This window comes from Vidua macroura, chromosome 6, assembly GCF_024509145.1.
Source record: "Vidua macroura isolate BioBank_ID:100142 chromosome 6, ASM2450914v1, whole genome shotgun sequence".
Taxonomy (NCBI): Eukaryota; Metazoa; Chordata; class Aves; order Passeriformes; family Viduidae; genus Vidua; species Vidua macroura.
Window position 1 is genome coordinate 48,258,256 of NC_071576.1, and position 14,502 is coordinate 48,272,757.

Here is a 14,502-nt window from a genome sequence, read left to right on the forward strand (position 1 = left end):
AGATTGATCTAGTTCTTCCTGGTTTTCTATTTATGGTTTGCATAGAAAACTTCTCATGAACTTCTGCTGAAGTGTTTGATTGCTGCAATTGTGATGTTGGAATAGCTTGCATTTCCCACTCCCCTCCAAAAGGCTTTTGTTCATTGTGTGGTGTTATAAATGACCATATTGTAACAGTTAGCAGTTCTGTTGGGAATCTCTTGATCATGTGGTTAGAGAAGTGACTGCAGTGAGAGAGGTTTTGAAAATGAAGTTAATTAAATATATGTTACAGCATTTTAGCACTAGGCAAATTGCTGCCTGTAATGTCTTGAGCAGATTCTAGAGTATCTACGATAACACTGGGCAAGTCACAGCACAACACTTCTGCAGCCTTGAAAACATTCCTACCAACATTAATAATCAAAATACCTCCATGATACAGATAAAACTAATGAGCCAGGCAAGCGTGTTTGTCCAGGTTTTTAGAGAGAACCAGTGTCAAGTTCACAAGTGTTGTGCTCAGAGCCTGCTGCCAACTCTTTCTCTCTAGCAGAAATTTGTTAATGGAGTCAAATACAGTTATAACCAACTATAATTTTAAATTCTGTTGTAATAAAAGACAGGATTTTTTGCACCTATCAACAATTACCTGTGATAACAATCTATTACAGTCTTTCAAGTGGGGGGGTCTAACGTCGTGATACATGCTGTGGTAACATTTTCTCTGTTCATGTGTATTTTATTGTTCAAGGATGTAGGTGCATGTCTGTCAAGAATCTTTTTGTGTAATATTTCACTTAATTTTAAGCATCCCTACAGAATTTCCCAGGTAGCTCATTCCCCTTGTTACTTCTTTTCCCCACAAGCCTCAGTTAAAGGTATGTTAGAAAATAGAAGAAATTGCCAAGAGACATCTCATTCAACTACCAACAAAATATCCCAATTGTCAACTGAAGATTTTCTTTTTATTCGCTAGATCAGCAGGGAGAAATTTACTTCTTCCTGTTTATTTTGAGCTGTATATGTCTATGGGACAGAACTGAGGTTGGGAATGCATCTACAGTAGTGTTTGCTTGGAGAAAAAAGTCAGAGCAGCTGAACATGTCAGAAACAAATTGTTCCTTTTGATTTGCAAGAACATTCTAGTCATGCAGTTGATTCAAGGTGTCTGGGCTGTCCTGTTTCTGGTAAAAACAATACTTTGTGTGCAAATAAGTACGTGGTCTTACGCAGAGGTGAACCTATCACAGAGCTGGATAAGATAAATCTGAGTCTAATTATTGCTGCTGTGAGGAAGTGAAGGCTGTTTTGGTACTACTTGTGAATTTTAGGGGATGTTAACAGTGTCTTTCAGCCTGTTGTCTAGGCAGCATTTCTAGACACAATCTGGGCCTTAGACTGATGGTTGCTTCCTCTGAACTTGTTTACAGTGAACCTGCAATTCCTTGTGTGAAGAAGCAAAATATATGCATTTGATTCTTATCTGTTTGTTCCCATGCAATGGGGCTTGTAATGTTGGTTATCCTAGAAATACACATAATATTGGTAATTGCTGTGTTATCACTTGCTAGGCATGTATTTGATGGTCCTCTGTTTCACAGTATTTGTACTTCAGTATTAAGGTTATGATTGCAGATACATTGATATAGTAGAAATTCAGAGGTTAAGGTGGCTATAAACTTGAGTGCTCTTGATGTATGACCAGCTGCCATGCTGTTCCTTGAGTATTAGCCACCTCTCTGGGACCCCTCTTCCCTCTAGGTCATGTTCCCATGAGATTGTTTCCAGATGCCTGAAGAGATCAGTTATCTCTTCAGGACCTTACTCAGGACCCTGTTTCTTTGCAGGATCCTGTGCTGCACCATGTCATGGTCAGTGCAGCCAAGGCTGCCCCCCACATTCATATGCCAGCCAGTTCTTTGTTGTTAGTTAGTACAAGGTCCAGAAATGCATCTTTCCTCATTGGCCTCTCCACCACCTGTGTTAGAAAGTTGACATCAGTGCTCTGCAGGATCCTCGTGCACTGAGTGCGCTCAGCTTCCCCAGCAGGGATGGGGGTGGCTGAAGTCACCCATAAGAACCAGGGTGTGTGACTGTGAGGCTCCTTCCAGCTGTCTGTAAAAGACTTCATCCACTTGCTCCTCCTGATCTGGTGTCCTGTAACAAACACCCACAGCAGCGTCACCCTGCCTGCTCTGCTCTTTAAACCTAACCCATAAACTCTTGACTTGCTCATCATCCTCCCTGAGACAGAGGGCCACGTGTTCCAGGTGTTCTCTTAAATAAAAAGCAACTCCAACATCTTGTCTGTCTTTTTAAATTCATAATTTAAAACCCTTCTGTGTTTGTACAACACGTAGATGACCAGATGCATCACCCTTTCCATGCTGAGATTTGAGGCCTGAATTTTTACTTAACTTGCACTAACCAGTTTTTATTTTGATTCCCATAATGAAATACTTCAGAAGTATAGAATCTAGACATAAAACTTTGTTACATGAGGTATTTGGTTCTGCTGTAGTTGCTGTGTCTCTCTTGCTTTGCTGTCATGAATGAATGGAATGGGCTTTCATTTCTCCCTTTTCTCCAGGAGGTTTTTGAGCTCTGGGTTGTTTTTTTTGCTCCTTCTACCTAAGCCTTGCCTCAAAGTGATGCTGTCTTTACCAGACCTTGTCAGCTGATGCTGACTGGGAGAAGCATTCTTGCTGGAGCCCCTCACTGTGCCAGCACAAGTGTTTGTGGAGCTCTGCAGGTCTGGTTGTTAACTTCAGCTGATGGCTTCATTTCTACTGAGTTTGTTTTTGCTTGGATCAGCTCTCTGGTGTGGTTTGCAGCACACAGCCATGGTACAGGGCCATGCTGTGCTTACATGTGAGACCAGGTGATACAGAAGTGAGAACAAGCAGCCCATGGCAAGGAGGAGAGCAGCACTGCTTCATCCAAGAGTTGTGATGGCTTGAGGTAGTTTGAAGTTCTTAAATGATATTAAAATGCTGCTATTTTAGATCCTTTCTGTCATTATACACTTGTGCCCTGAGCACTATTTCTTTTCAGAGCTTCTGAGATGATACGTGGAGGCTAAACCCTGATTTCCAAACTCAAAACCAAATCCAGCACCCATAGTGAATGTAAATTTGGTTGTGTTGTACAATACATTCAATTTCTGTGTCTCCAGCACTACATAAGCATGCCTAGGTGTGAAATATTTGTAGAAGAATGTTCTCATGAGCATTTAAATTTCTGTTATTCTTAGATATGTCCCCATGATGGCCATTTTCATTCAATCTCAACTGTTGGGGGAAACTGGAAATTGCCACCTCCTAGTGGCATTTGCTGGTCTGGATGAAATACAACAAATGACTTTTATTTAGGTTTCCAGTTTTGGAGTATTGCTAAACAATAAAATTTCCTCGTCAGTTTTCAAAATACTCAGCATAAACTTGGCAACAGAAGTAGGAAAAAACCCACATACTTCACTTTTTGTACTGAAACATGCATGGGTGGATGTGGGGAAACTTTGCTAAAGCAACTGCACATTTGCTGTCTGTGCCCTTAATTGCATTAATAAAAGAAACTGCCACTTCAGTGTCAGTCAACACTGAAGATGCCATTTGTCCTTGAAATGTACTCCAAGCTGTTGTTTGGCACCCTTTCCACAAGCAGGAAAACTTTGCAGTGGGGAGAAAGAATAGAGGAGAGAAAAGAACAACAATCCTATTGCCTTAAAATTGTTTTGCATCATTTGTGGCCAAATGAGAAATACTTGCTGTGGTTGTGACTTGTTTTCTTGTTGGACTGTCTGGAGTAAATCATTAATGGAATTTGTTTACAAAATACTCCAGTCTTCTGTTAGCCCCTGTCATTTACTGCGTAGGGCATGTGTGAAAACTTGTCTAGTGCACTGATAGAGCTAGTGGGACATTTGGCTGAGCAAGTCTCTACAATGTGATGAAATATTCAGACCTGCACCCACCTTTTTTTTTTTTTTTTTTTTTTTAATTCTAGAGACAGATTGCTATGGTCTTTGTTAGTTTAGAAGGCTGGGAGAAATTGTCATCTAAAATACCATAAAATACCAGCAGGTCTTTATTTTCATGAAAGCTTGATGTCCTTATTTAAGGAAATCTCTTCTTGTTACAGTGACAATAGCAGTTCACAGCTTGCTGTGCTCTACTGAAATCTTCACATCAGTAGCAAAAGAAATGATGCCATGAATGCCTTTCTCCCCAGGTGCTGAGGAAGTCTTGCTGCTCGCCAGAAGAACTGACTTGAGGAGGATTTCCCTGGACATGCCGGATTTCACTGACATTATTCTGCAGATAGACAACATCAGACATGCAATTGCCATTGACTATGACCCTGTGGAAGGCTACATCTACTGGACTGATGATGATGTCCGGGCAATTCGTCGGGCCTATCTTGATGGCATTGGAGCCCAGACTCTGGTGACCACGGAGATCAACCATCCAGATGGCATTGCTGTGGACTGGGTGGCCAGGAACCTGTACTGGACTGATACTGGCACAGACCGCATCGAAGTGACCCGGCTGAATGGGACATCGAGGAAGATACTGATCTCCGAAAACCTAGATGAACCTCGAGCCATAGTGCTCAATCCTGTAATGGGGTAAGTTTGGTGTTTAGTGAGAGCCCTGTGGTAGGTCTTGGGATCCAGCTTATAGTCTTCTGAAAGTGAAAATGTGCAAATTGCAGGATGACGCCTATACCGTTTGTCAGATATTCAGGAAATTACTGGTTTTCCCTTGATTCATCCTTTTAATGAATAACTGTGTACATAAAAGGTGACTTCTAAATATAGTGTACCTCAATTAACCTATACATTGGGTGTTTGGTTGAATTTTCTTTTCTCTGCATCTTCAGTGTTATCATAACTATGAAGGAATTGGGCCACTGCATACTTTCAGTAGTTTAATTTATTTACTGCTCAAACTTTATATTGTCTTCACTGATTGCTGTTTAAGCTGGCTTGTTTGCTGCTGTTGGGGAAGCAAAAAGCAAATTCTTTCAAAAGCAACACAGACTTTAACTCTTGTCTTGCCTGTTGCATGCATTAACTGTTTCGTCTCTTTACTTTTCTTTTTTTTTTTTTTTTTTTTTTTTTTTTTTTTTAACAGCTACATGTATTGGACGGACTGGGGTGAAAGTCCAAAGATAGAATGTGCTTATTTGGATGGCTCAGAAAGGCGAGTTCTGGTGAATACTTCTCTTGGGTGGCCTAATGGCTTGGCACTGGATCTTGAGAAAAACAAGCTTTACTGGGGAGATGCAAAAACAGATAAAATTGAGGTGAGTAACAGAGCCATACTTGGGTGCATTTGTAGAAAACAAGTGCAGTTCTCATATGCAGTTTTTGTCTTGGGTACATTTACCCATTTTTGGAGTAGTCTGTTGTTTCATTAATATTAAAATGATACTTAGCATAACAAGACATATTTGAGAAGAAAGGAAGTACATTCATGTGGTTCAGAAAATTTCTGCAAGAAATAGTATGTTTGTTATGCCTACATTGCTCCAAGTGTAATTTAATTGCTTGAAATCTCAGGTTTTACCTGAGGCTTTTGCAACAAATTGGACACTCAGGTAAAATTTGTTTAAAAGATGTTTTGGCTTGTCTGTGGTGCTTGGAACTGCTATTTAAAATTGCTGAATGCAAAAGACAGTTCATGCACAGGAGCCAGTGGATATGGAGGCCCTGGAAAGCCATATTTCAGGATGTTAATGGTTGTGATGTCCAGATTTGTGGACAAGAAGTAAATTTTAATGTATCTAGTGCTTTGAAAACAATATAGGCAGTCTTTGCCTGAATTTGAGGAGGGAAATTTCTACCTTGGTCACGGCCTGTGAAATCAATTGAGTTTTAATGTTGTTTGGGGTAGTAGCATATGCAAAATTTTTTGATAAATAATTTAGATAAATAGATTTTGAGGAATGACTGCTTTCTAAAGGTTTTGCCATCAGGAAGAGAGTAAACTAGACTGTCTGCTAGCTTCAGAAATTTAACTTCAGTGTTTTGGCAGTAGCTAATACTGAGTTTGATGATTACCAGAGAGATCCTGTCTCCCCTTACCTTTCAGTGTGCAGGACAGGGAACATTCCAGATGCCACCTTTTATAGCTGGGGCTGCCTTGTGTTTCATGGGGTTAAGCAATCGGTTCAATCTGTCTTACTTCACTGTCAGGCAGCAAATCCAGCAATCCTGTTTGGTTTGACATCAAAGTCTAGGAAAACCAGGAAACCAATGTAAGGGCTTTTTATTCACTCTCTTTTTCTTTTGTGCTACTCTGCTGGCCCTAATACACACAAAACATCACTGTATGTCATTTGAGGTGGGGCATTTCTAGTTTCACTTGCTGCTGCAGTCATTCAGCATAAACTCATTTTCTCATGCTTGTGTTTTGTTGCCAAGAACATGCCGTTTTAGCAGCAGCCACTATATCTCAGTGATTTGTTCTGTATGTATGTATGTATGTTGCATCCACAGCTTGCCAGAAACAAAAATCAGCTGACTTCAAGTTGAGGATACATATTTATATTTCATACTATAGTTGACCCAGCTGGGTATTGGGATTTCTCTTTTTTCCCCAATAGACATGTAAAACTACCTTGTACCTTGAAGCATGTTACTGGATAAATTTAGTTTCTGTTTTCACCTAAAACCAGCATAAATGGGATGGTAGATAATAAGCTGTAACTATTTTGTAGCTCATTACATAGCAAAATAAAAAAAAAAAAAACAGCTGATGATGTTTTGGGTGGTTTACTCTCTTGCTACACTTCAAGGAGGGAGTTCTTGCTTCATCTTAAATGACGTTCAGGTTTATGCTGAGTGCTCCTGAAGAAGGAAGTCTTCAACCAAGCATTTTGCCCCTACACAGTTCAGAAAGTTGCACTCTGCAGCTGCATTCTACTGCAGAAGGCAAAGAAGGTGCTGCCTTGTCTGTGCTGAAGATGGGATCCCAAAGTTGCTGTTAGGTGGTAATTGAGTATTGCTTTCATCACATAGCATGCCTTCAACTACTTTTTGCACAGAACAAAACACGAGAGTGAATATAGCTTGTGCATATTTGTGTGTATCTCTGCTTGGTATTCTGCTCTGGCTTCTGGTATTCTAGATCTGCAGGGAGTCATCTTACTCTCACTGGGAAGGCCTGTTTGAATTTAAAGTTCTTAAACAGTGAATGAACTTTGTACAGCTTGGAAATTTGATAGGCTGAAGGCATCTGTCCTGTTTTTCCTGCACCTTGGGTTCGAAATGCCCTGTGAATGTCCCTGGGTTGGTTGGTTTTAGGGGTGGTTTTGTTCTGTTCTGGTGACATTACTTTTGGGTGCACTCTTCCTCAGTTAGAAAATAATCTCTGCAGAGCTGTTGAGGGTACACCAAGCATCACCCTATACCAGGAGACTGTGTTTTATTTGTGCATGGAGAACTTCACAGGGTGAAAACAGCAGTTACCCTTTCCTGTCAAAACCCCTTTGCTAACCTTCCCATCTGCAGCATTCAACTGCGATACAAAGGGCCCAGTCACTTTGCAAGCAGTTTGCATCCTGAGGAAACCACTTGGCAAGGCTTGTCAAAATTTTGTGTGACAGGAGCCTGCGGGGCTTTCGCTGCAAATTTGGCACCCTGTGGTAACACTGTTTCCAGGTTTATTTTTTTAAATTGTTTTGACAAAGAGTATGGCAAATAGAAAATAGATAGCAAATTTTGAGTTGTGTCTGTTGAAATCGTGTTTGTCCACACAGCTTCAGCTGCAAGTAAAGGGCATGGATTAATCCAGCTGAATTTTGGATTTTACTGGCAGAGAAAAGTTACTTTCCAGGAACAAACAGCAGATTAATAAGGATTACAGGATTCCAGCAGAGAGAGAAGCAAAAGCCCATGTGTATAGTTTCCTAATTCTTCTTTTAAAAAAATTATGGCAAGCCAGGTTTTCCCATGTATTATTTCTTAAGTATTTGCTTAAAGTGCCTAAGGTATAGTTGCATAATGAGCAATTATGAAATTTTCAGCTGCCTGTCATTATGTATGCATTTTAGTTGAGCTTGTGCAATGTTCTTGGAATAAGTATTCAGAAGACTGTACCTTCTGGAAGCTTCCCCTCATCCCCCTCTTCCGACTTTCCTCTCTGTTGACAAATGTCCTTCATTTGTTGTTTTTTTTTTTTGTGGGAGATCTATTATCACATAACTATCACATACACAATAACCTATCACATACAGTAAGTCTTTGCAAGTTTATAGGGTGTTTTAAGTGTAAGTCAGCACTAGATGATGATCATGGAGCTCACTGGAATTTCTTTCCCAGGTGTAGCTGTGTGGCCTGCCCTTGAATTTTCAAGAAACAAGCTTTATAATTAGTGTGTTGTTGATCACATTCTGCATAAATAATGTAAAAGGCTATTTGAAACAATTTGCAACTTAAATATAGGAGTAAGATTTGTAGAAGTCAGTTGTACTGGGGCGAAAAAATAATTGAACTAACTTAAAGCTGCTTTTTCTAAACAGGTCCAAGTATACTTCACATATTACACTTTTATTTTCCAGTTATTTGACCTAAAAGATGCAGTATTTAGTTTATACATTAAACATTTTCTCATAACTGATACATTTTTGTATGTGTGTTTCATTTTTCAGCAAAGGATTAAAAAAAACCTATGCAATGTAATAAACTACTTGAAAGACATTCTGTAGTGGTTTACTGAAACCAGCAAATCTTCTAGGGAGAACAACTAATTTAAACTTATTGCCACGTGATAATTAGCTGTAAAAATCTCAAAGCATTGTTTTTCTAAAATATAAATGCTTTTCAGAAGACCTAGTTTATACTTATATTAATGTAAATAATTCCCACACTGCATATTTATATTAATATGTGAGAACAGAAAAGTTAAATGGTGATAGAAATAAGAAATGCAGGATCCCCTTAACTGAAAGAACAGCTCTACAATCATAGATCAGTCTAAATAGGCAGGTGCATTAATAAAATTATTTAGATTTATAACAGTGAGGGAGCCTTAATTTCAGTGGGGTTTTTTGAAACTTTATAGTGACATTCGATTCAATTCAATTTAAAACTGTGGCAAAGAAATGTTAGGAATTGAAGCTTACACTGTGGTCCTTAGATGAATGAGATATGTATCTCCTATACTTTTTACTACATCCTATATTTTTTACTTCTGATAAATTGGTAGATTACATCCTTTCCAGCTGCAAGTGCTACATATGTGAAGTGATATGCATCACATGATGTTGACAAACAATGTGTTAATGTTGAATAGCACATGTCAGAATTGGGATGGCAAAACTCGTGCTCGTCCCTGCAGTTCATATAGCTCTGTTCAGCTCTGTATTCCTGCAGCTCCTTTGGATGCTGCCACTTCTGGTTTTTCTGTTTGCAATGCACTCCTCTTCTGACTGGCATTAAGCTGTGCTGTTAGGGGAGTGACATGTGTGCATGTTTGTAGCTGTTGGGTATGTTTTTTGTTGGGAATTGTCTGTGTGGTTTGTGAGCATTATATACCTCTGTGTTTTTATTAATCTGAAGTAGCTGTCAGGCCTCTGTATTGCTCGGCCTTTAGCTTGAGGAAACATGAATGCTGTTTTAGGTGGATGGGGATTTTTTTGTTTTGCCTGAAGGGAGCTGCTCAGCAAACTTCTGTCACGTGAGAGCTCTGTTTGTAGCAGTGTCCAAAGACCTGGTGTATAACCAACTATCTTTTAAGCTTCTGGAGGGGTATAATCTGTACTGGTGAGCTTGAGACCAGATTTAGACCAGGAGCCACATAGCCATTGTAGAATGGATAGGAGGAGTCATTTGGAGGAAGGACTACCTTAAAGTGTTGTTACGGGGTTCTTTTTTTACTGAAAGAGTGATAAAGTACTGGAATTGTCTGCCTGGGGAGGTGGTGGTGGAGTCACCATCCCTGGATGTGTTTAAAAAAAGACTGGATGTGGCACTCAGTGCCATGGTTTAGTTGAGGTGTTAGGGCATGGGTTGGACTCGATGGTCTTGAAAGTCTCTTCCAACCTAGTTATTCTGTGAATTCTGTGACAGTTCTTAGAGTTTGAGAAGACTGATGATAAATCAGTTATGTTTGCTTTTCCCAGAGAGACTTTGCTGGGATGGAACATAGACTTTCAGGGAGGGAAGGGAGCTGTATCTTTGACTAAAACAAACTCTATTTCTACAAAATTATGTACGGCCTCACAGGGGTGTGCACCTGTAGGAAGAAGAAGGAAACCTGGCAGCCAGGGGAAGAGGATCTTTATTCTTTCTTGTTTAAGAATCCCCACTCTCATCTGTCTGTTGGCTGTGCTCTGCTTGCAACACCAGACTCATCACCAGATTTGGGGTCAGGAGTAAGCACCTCATTCCTGACTCCCAGGGATCTTAGTGGAGTCTCAGCTTCCTGTGCAAGGAAGAATTTTCTGCTTATGCATATTTGGAATGATCTTGGCTAATTTGCTGTCATAGAAATTATGTTGCAGTTTGTCCAGCCTTGAACACACCAGTCTGTATTGCGGAACAGACTGGTGAGATGACATACAATGATCTGTAATGCTCAGCAGGTCAGACTAGTGAGTGATTTCAGATCTTAATGGCTTTTAATGAATTTAAACTCTTCTGAGTCTGTTACATGTTTCTAAACCCTGAGCTGTGGTTCAGAATTTCCTGATGTGATTCTACCTCTTTCTGGAACACAGAAATATAGCCAGCCTCTATCTGCCAACAAACAATACACATGTCCTGTTCAGGAGCATAGAGCCTTCTAGCAACACTCTTTTAATTACAAGATCAGTTTGCCTGTGTTTTGCTTACTGCTTAATTAAGCATTTCAATATTTTGAAATTATTATTTTACACCTTGCACCACATGAGCTTTGTTTATTTCTAAGAGGACTGTTGCCAAGTGTGGGAGCTGTTGAAGAAAGTCAGATCCAGTTTCACAGAATTAGATGTTTTAGATCAGAACAGAAGGGTCCCACCTTTCTGCTCTAAGCTAAGTAGAAAGGAAGTGTTCACAGAGCAGAGAGACTCATTGACCAAAGGGAAGAGGATAAACTTGTGAAAGTGAATTTCCTCCTGTCCCTTTTCAGTGTTAGCTGCCAGGTGAATTTGTATCTGAGCCCTGAGCAAGTGAAAGGTATAATAGTGTTGAAGAAGAAAGTGTTTATTATAAGGAACACATCCAAGCTCTGGCTGGTTCCATCCTGTGTTCAGTAGTGTTCTTGGAGATATATAAAGCTTTCCATTCTTCAGCAAAATTTTCTTGAGAAATTTTTTTTCTGCTGTTCTGGATGGGATGGGATGGGGAGGGATGGTGGAGTGCCTCTGCAGGTGAATGATGACCTAGACTCAATTAGTCTGGTCTTTATCACCTTTTGGCTGAAATGCAGCAGCCCAGTTGACAGGGGTGTGGGGGCTTCAGTCCTCAAGGTATGTACCATGTCTCCTTGGCAGCATGAGGTGCCATGAGCACATTCTTAATTCTTTAAGCTGACATTTCCCAGATAACTAACTACAAATCAAATTCAAGATGCCAGTTCTTTTCTTCACGGCCTAGGACATACATATGGAAAAGGCAGCTACGTGTCTGAAGTGAAGACTGTTGTCTGGGCTACTGTTAAGCGTAAATGGATTTTCCATAATAAAGGCAAATCTTTTCTGTAGTAAAGAGATTTTTTTTCTTAGAGGTTGTGCTGAGATACTGGATTAGCCTTCTCTTTCCCCCTTCCCCAGTTTTCAGGAACTGAAAAACATCAAGGAGTTCTGTTTCTCTGTTCCAAGTGCAAGGTTCATATTAGTTGACCTTGCCTTCAGGATCATAAATAACCAGAAATTCTCATCTGTAAAGAAGTAGAGCAAAACCAGCCTTGCAGCAAAACCCCATTGTGTAGAAGCAATTGTAGCAGGGACTTCTTGTCCCACCTTGATGATACAGGAGATGATGTGGCCTGTGTTAGTCATACCACTTAATGCACTAATAGAAAACTCTCAAATAATGTTTTTATTGAATGAGATCCTCCCATAGGATGGTTTTTATCAGACATTCTTTTAAACTTTTCTATGCCCTGCTTGGTATGTGTCAAATAGCTTCAAAGTGGAAAAAAATATAAAGTTTAAATCCTCCTTTGAGTCTTTCCACACTCAAATTTCTACCAGTATGAACTTACATTAATCTATAACAATTTGTGATTTATTAGAGTTGATGTATTGCCAAAAAGCCCTCTAAATCTTGTGTAATTACCCAGGAACTGTTTTGTTTTGTACTACTCTTTTCAAGGGACAACTCAAAAAAGAAGCAACTGACAGGCAACTTCTGAATTTAGTCTTTGTGGAGTGCTCAGAAATTACTTATGTATGTGCAGCTTTTGCCATATTTATCGAGAGGAAATCCTGAGGATATATTAAACTACAAAGTTGAAGAGTCATTTGAGTTTTACATGTTTGGGGCTCTCCTTTCTCCCTAAAGAATTATTTTAGGCTATCTGATTTCAAATCACCCTTTTCCTCTTGCTAGGGAGAGAATTCTGCTTTACTTCCATTGCTGGGATCAGCTTCCTGTATTTAAAAAAGGGATTTTGTATGTAGTGGTACAAAGGCTTCTGTACATGTGAAGTGTGGAAATGAGCCCCTCTTTAAGGGAACCTGATGTATATTCTAGCACAGAACAAGTATGTCTTTTTCCAGTTGCTGAGAAAAAGTTGGCTTCTATGGAAGTTGGAGTAACTTTGAGTTTGCCAGACTAGCAGGTGGGATAGTTGAGAGAGGTTTTAACTTGGTAACCGTCTCGAAGTTACTGGCTACATTGTTTGTCAATAGCTATGATTTCCTTTAATGATTTAATTTTCCTACTTTCTTCTGTATTTTCCCAAGAAAAATTCTGAATTTTCCATAGAGCTTACCTCTAACCTAGAGAGAAGATGATCTTTGCTGCCCAGGAGTTGTGATCTCGTGAATAATGTCTTATAGCAGGGTTGGAAGAGACTTGTTTCTCTGATGTTTTCAAGATAGTTGTGCCAATATTCACAGTTTGTCACCATAGTCTGGGAACTAACTTTTCACTGGGAAAAAAGTCCTCCCCCTGCTCTTGTTTGAACCCTTTCTTGGTGTTTAGTGACCTTAGATGTGAACTTCTTAAATGAAGAATACAGAAATATTTTTGCCACAAACACAAATTCCAGCCTCCAATTTCAGCTTTGTTGGGTCATTTTTTTAAGGCCATCTGCATTAGTGATGGTATTTCACAACACCACAGAACATAATATTGGAATGTTCCAGATGGATTGTCTTGAGCAACGCTGAGAGGACAGGTGATGCTACCACAGGTGCCTGTCAGCACAGATTTCTGCAATTTTTGCTTGTGAAACACACGAAACATGGATGCTGTAAGAAACAGGAAACTTGGCATGCTGGGCTGGCCTGGTGAGGTTCCCATGCTTCTGAAGAGCTCACACTACAAATAAAGGTGTGGAACTTGATTTTCATGCCACCTCTTATTAGTGAAATTTTGAAAGCTGTCAGTACCATTTTTAGACTCATATCATCCAGGCCTAATGAGAGAGAAATCTAACAGACACACATGATAGCTACCACCAGCCTACCCTAGTTCTCCCAAGGTTGCCTGCAGTGGTGGGAAATTTTTCTGATAAATGTCAGTAGTGTGGATGAGACCAAAGGTTTTTGTGTCTATTCTTTCTAAAAATTCTTCAGTGCACTGATGGGATAGCAGTCACTCAAAGGAAGACTTCCTTTGCTTGGCTTGATTGACCAGAGTCATTCTGTGGGAAAGGATGCTAACTTATTCTAAACTGGAGGTGACCCTGGCCTTTTTGTGAGCAATAAAGACATAATAGAGGCCCAGTTAGGGCTCAGCAGAACCCCCACAGCCATCTGCACACTTCATTGGCAGAAGTGGCTTTCACTTGAACTTGCATTTGACAAGTGTTTTCTGTCTCTTTCTCATTCAGAAGGGTCCTTCAAAGCCAAGTAATTGAAATGCTTTCACCCCTCACTCCTTTTTCTCCTTCCCCCAGACTTGCTTAAATTGCAAGGCAACTGGCATTCAGTGTTAAATGAGTAAAAATGCATCCACTTCCAAAGCTCCCACTTTCCTTCCCTTCCCATAGGGAAGTTCTATATAGAAACCCACCATCTTTTCCACACTCTCCAGCACCAGCTTCATAAAGGAAAAGGTGGGGGGGAAAAGGTGTTTCTGTTGCAAGAAGCATACCATTTTTCTCCCTCCCTATTTTTTTTTTTTTCCCTGTGGGTTTTTTTTTTTTTTTCCTCATCACGCTGGACTTTTTGAAATGAAACACAAATCAGGTCGCTGGAATAAAAGGTTGTGAGTATGCCTTGTGGCATTTGGAATGAGGCTATTCACTGCCTGAATGACTATAAATAGAAAGCAAGGAGCTGCGTATTTCTCAGTTCAGACTCCCTGCAAAGAAGCGCCCTTCCCAGTTAAAGGGTGACTTTTTGAAAGAAGCCTTGTTC

General features: G+C 40.0%; 1 protein-coding gene across 1 annotated transcript in view; it reads left to right on the forward strand.

The window, feature by feature from the left end:
• Positions 1–14,502, forward strand: part of LRP5 (LDL receptor related protein 5) — a 127,679-nt gene that overhangs the window by 62,089 nt on the left and 51,088 nt on the right. Inside the window, exons 6-7 of the mRNA XM_053980215.1 lie at positions 4,213–4,609; positions 5,118–5,289. Of these exons, the coding sequence (XP_053836190.1) occupies positions 4,213–4,609; positions 5,118–5,289 (569 nt within the window). The remainder of the gene's footprint in view (positions 1–4,212; positions 4,610–5,117; positions 5,290–14,502) is intronic.